We start from the raw sequence: 3,423 nt of genomic DNA on the forward strand, positions 1-3,423 counted from the left end.
CACTTTTTCAGTGGTGCTTTCTTATTCTCTGTACAGTGTTAAATAAAAGTAGTCTTATCTTTTATTCCCTCAGAGAATTGCTCCCTGTATGGCTTGTACATACATGCATAGACTAGTGAGTTGGTGGTTCATTATGGAACCAGAAAAGAAATTGCCTCTGTGTCTGTTTTAGGTGTAGGTATGACTTTTGCTCTTTACTATTTTGAACCTTTAACTGTCATTTTCTACCAAGGCAATCAAGACAACAGACAGTTGTGGCTAGTTGATAGTTCAAACAATCTTTTCTCTATAGCGTGGGCCATATAAGAAACATCCTGTGGGGCTGGATCAGCTCAGGTGGTGATGTTAGTCAAGTTCCCCCATTTGTGACTGAGTCTGAATTCGCCTTGTGGGGCTGAAGCCTAGGCAGCTTTGTAAACTATGTGCCCAAAAGGATCCAAAGGAGAACGATGGGATTATCACATAAAACAGCACAGACTTTGTTTCATTTAGATCCAACCCTGTGCCAAATTGAAGCAAAACTAAATGTTAAGAGGCACTCAAAGTCCCGTGTGCTGCTGTTCCCAATTGCAGTGATTTTATTCACACCCATTAAACATGTTGCACTTTCGGGTCGTTGCTGTGTTAGCAAATCAGTGAGATACCTTTACGTTAAATAGAAGACTTTCCATTGTGAACCTTTTTCTCAGGTCTTCAAATAGCCGCTATTTAGAAACTCTTCTTTAGCTTTTGTGAGCTTAGTATTATCATTTGGGGAAAAACATGTAACGAAGTAAATGTAAGAAGAGAATGATAAAGCATTAGCAAACCACACTTTGAGTTCTGTTACCACATAATATATAAAAATATTGTGGAAAATAATTCAAAACGTCTTTGAAAAACATTATAGTGGTCTATAACAGTCTTCTAGTGTTGTCTATAATTGTCTTTTAATTTGATCATATTTTTGGTAGGAACCAGTCAGATCAGTAGGGATAAAGTACGTATCTACAGATGAGCCTGTTGCCTGGATTTTCTGTATAGGCAGTGAGGTAGACACTTGTTCATTGTGATCAATTTCATAATAAATAAAACTATTTTAAAGAAGAGGATCAAGTGAATTGCACCCTAGGGTGTCCACTGCTCTCCATAGCCTGTAACAGATGCCTTGAGAGACTGACTCAGATGCAGTTGCCCACAGTGTGCCTATCTAGTATCAGGTAAAAATAATTCTCTCTCTGTCTTCTTCTCAGAGGTCTAAAAGTGTATTCAGGCATGTGCAATTTTGTTAAATATTGCCATAAATAAACGCCACTCACTTGAGAATTAAAGTGGGGGCAATTTGGAGATATTTGTGACAGTCAGGTGTCTAGATATGTAGGCTGAAATCCTGATCTCGTTAAAATCAGTGGGACTTCTCCAGATGTCAGTAGGGGCACAGCATTATTCCTATTTAAGGTGGTACAAATGCAAACAGAGAATAGAGACCTTGTTAATATTGGACCTCAGCTCAAGTAAAATGTTGTAAATGGAATATTGGATGTTCAGCTGGTTTCCTAACAGAATACATTTTGCTCTTTTTGCTTAAGAAATCAGCTACCTTTTCTTAAAAGTAATTGAGTGTTAGAAATCATCTGGAAGGCATTTTAGATACATAGTAAGCTCAGAAAAAAGTGAATTCCACTGGAGAAATAATCAGTTTAATATCCAAATGAATTGAATGTGCTTGTACTGCCGCAGCTGAAGAGTGTACTTAAATTCAGGAGCCTTGATTACTCCATTGTCATAAATGGAACCTCTCCATGAGTGAGAGTGTAAGTAGTTATTGCACTTCTGTAGGCTGGAACGGAATGATACAGCAAACCAGAAAATACAATGTGTTACGGATCAAATCTGTTTCTGGATGTCATGCAACGCGAAGGTAAATACGAATTACTGGTCGGAGTCTGAACACCAAGCTAAGTTTAGTTCCTCTGATTTGGCTTTTGCTCTGCTGGTATCATCAATTTCCCAGCCTGCAGTACAGTGCAGCCAGGTGTTCAAATTCACAGAAGACCAAGAATTACTCCCTTAAAGAATATCGAAAGTAAAACCTAGGTGATGTAACTCATATTCAGAAGTAAATACGCTGCATGACAGGTATAAAACTGCTGAACTAAATAGTATTTCTCACTTCTTTTTTTTTTTTTTTCCCCCCCAGAAGTACCTCAACTGTAGAGCAAAATACAAGGACATAAGCTACTGACCTCCTCTTAGCATCAGGACCAGACATTCTACCCTACACTTCACCATCGATTAAGAGCAATTGAAACCCACGTCTCAGAAAAGCTGATCAACCCATGACATCAGTGGACATCTTTTGTAAAACACATTTTATGTACTTCTTCTGAGATCCTTTTTCTGCCTACCACATGATTCTGTATTACTTACTGGGCACTGATGGTAGCCTCCAGAAAGTGCAGCTTCAAATGGTCATCCTCATCCTTTAGCAAGAAGAAAATCTGGATACTGGATAGCAACAACGTCTTCAGAGAAAATGGTATACGAAGGGAAACAATTAGTTTCCTGCCATTGTTTCTTCCTTTTAACAGCCAAATTCTACTGGATACTCACCCTGATGCAAAGAACTCATGGCCAGGAATATGCCCACTCCATCCGACTGGATGGGGACATCATCTTGGGAGGACTCTTCCCCGTCCATGCAAAAGGGGATAGAGGGGTGCCTTGTGGGGAGCTCAAGAAGGAGAAAGGGATCCACAGACTAGAGGCAATGCTGTATGCAATTGATCAGATTAATAAAGACCCTGATCTTCTTGCCAATATCACCTTAGGTGTCCGGATCCTTGATACGTGTTCCAGGGACACTTACGCATTGGAGCAGTCTTTAACATTTGTGCAAGCATTGATAGAAAAAGATGGTTCAGATGTGAAGTGTGCTAATGGTGACCCACCTATTTTCACAAAGCCAGACAAGATATCAGGTGTGATAGGTGCTGCAGCAAGTTCTGTGTCCATTATGGTCGCAAATATTTTAAGACTTTTTAAGGTAAGGAACATTTTCTGTCCTTTAAACTTCAAGTACAATGAAACAAGTGAGGTGATTGTGTTGTGTTACCTCAAAAAAAGAAAGGACTTTTTCAGATTTAGAAATATGAAATGACTGTTTAGCCCTTTTAAAGCAAAGGGGGGGGGGAGGGGGAAGAACAATGATTGCAGACCCTAATTTAAGGTGCCAAATGCCTCTTTTGAAGTTCTGAGCAACCAGAGCACATTTTAACTCTTCATGGATTTGTATTGTTATTTTTGTACTACTTACATTTGCTCGATATTGAGCGTTTGTGCTCATCAAGACTAGGTTGAGATTGACTTTCCAAATTTCCAGGAGAATGAAATATAAGGTTTAAACACAAACCCATTTGTAGGAGGATCAGATAATTTCCCTAC

At 39.2% G+C, this 3,423-nt stretch overlaps 1 protein-coding gene across 1 annotated transcript in view; it reads left to right on the forward strand.

Moving 5' to 3' along the window:
* Nucleotides 1-2,515: 2,515 nt before the first annotated feature.
* Nucleotides 2,516-3,423, forward strand: part of LOC104167623 (metabotropic glutamate receptor 8-like) — a gene marked incomplete at its 3' end in the record, with an annotated part of 62,554 nt that continues 61,646 nt past the window's right edge. Inside the window, exon 1 of the mRNA XM_009707933.1 lies at nt 2,516-3,025. Coding sequence (XP_009706235.1) covers nt 2,516-3,025 — 510 coding nt within the window. The remainder of the gene's footprint in view (nt 3,026-3,423) is intronic.

Source organism: Cariama cristata, unplaced genomic scaffold, assembly GCF_000690535.1.
Source record: "Cariama cristata isolate BGI_N322 unplaced genomic scaffold, ASM69053v1 scaffold14449, whole genome shotgun sequence".
NCBI lineage: Eukaryota > Metazoa > Chordata > Aves > Cariamiformes > Cariamidae > Cariama > Cariama cristata.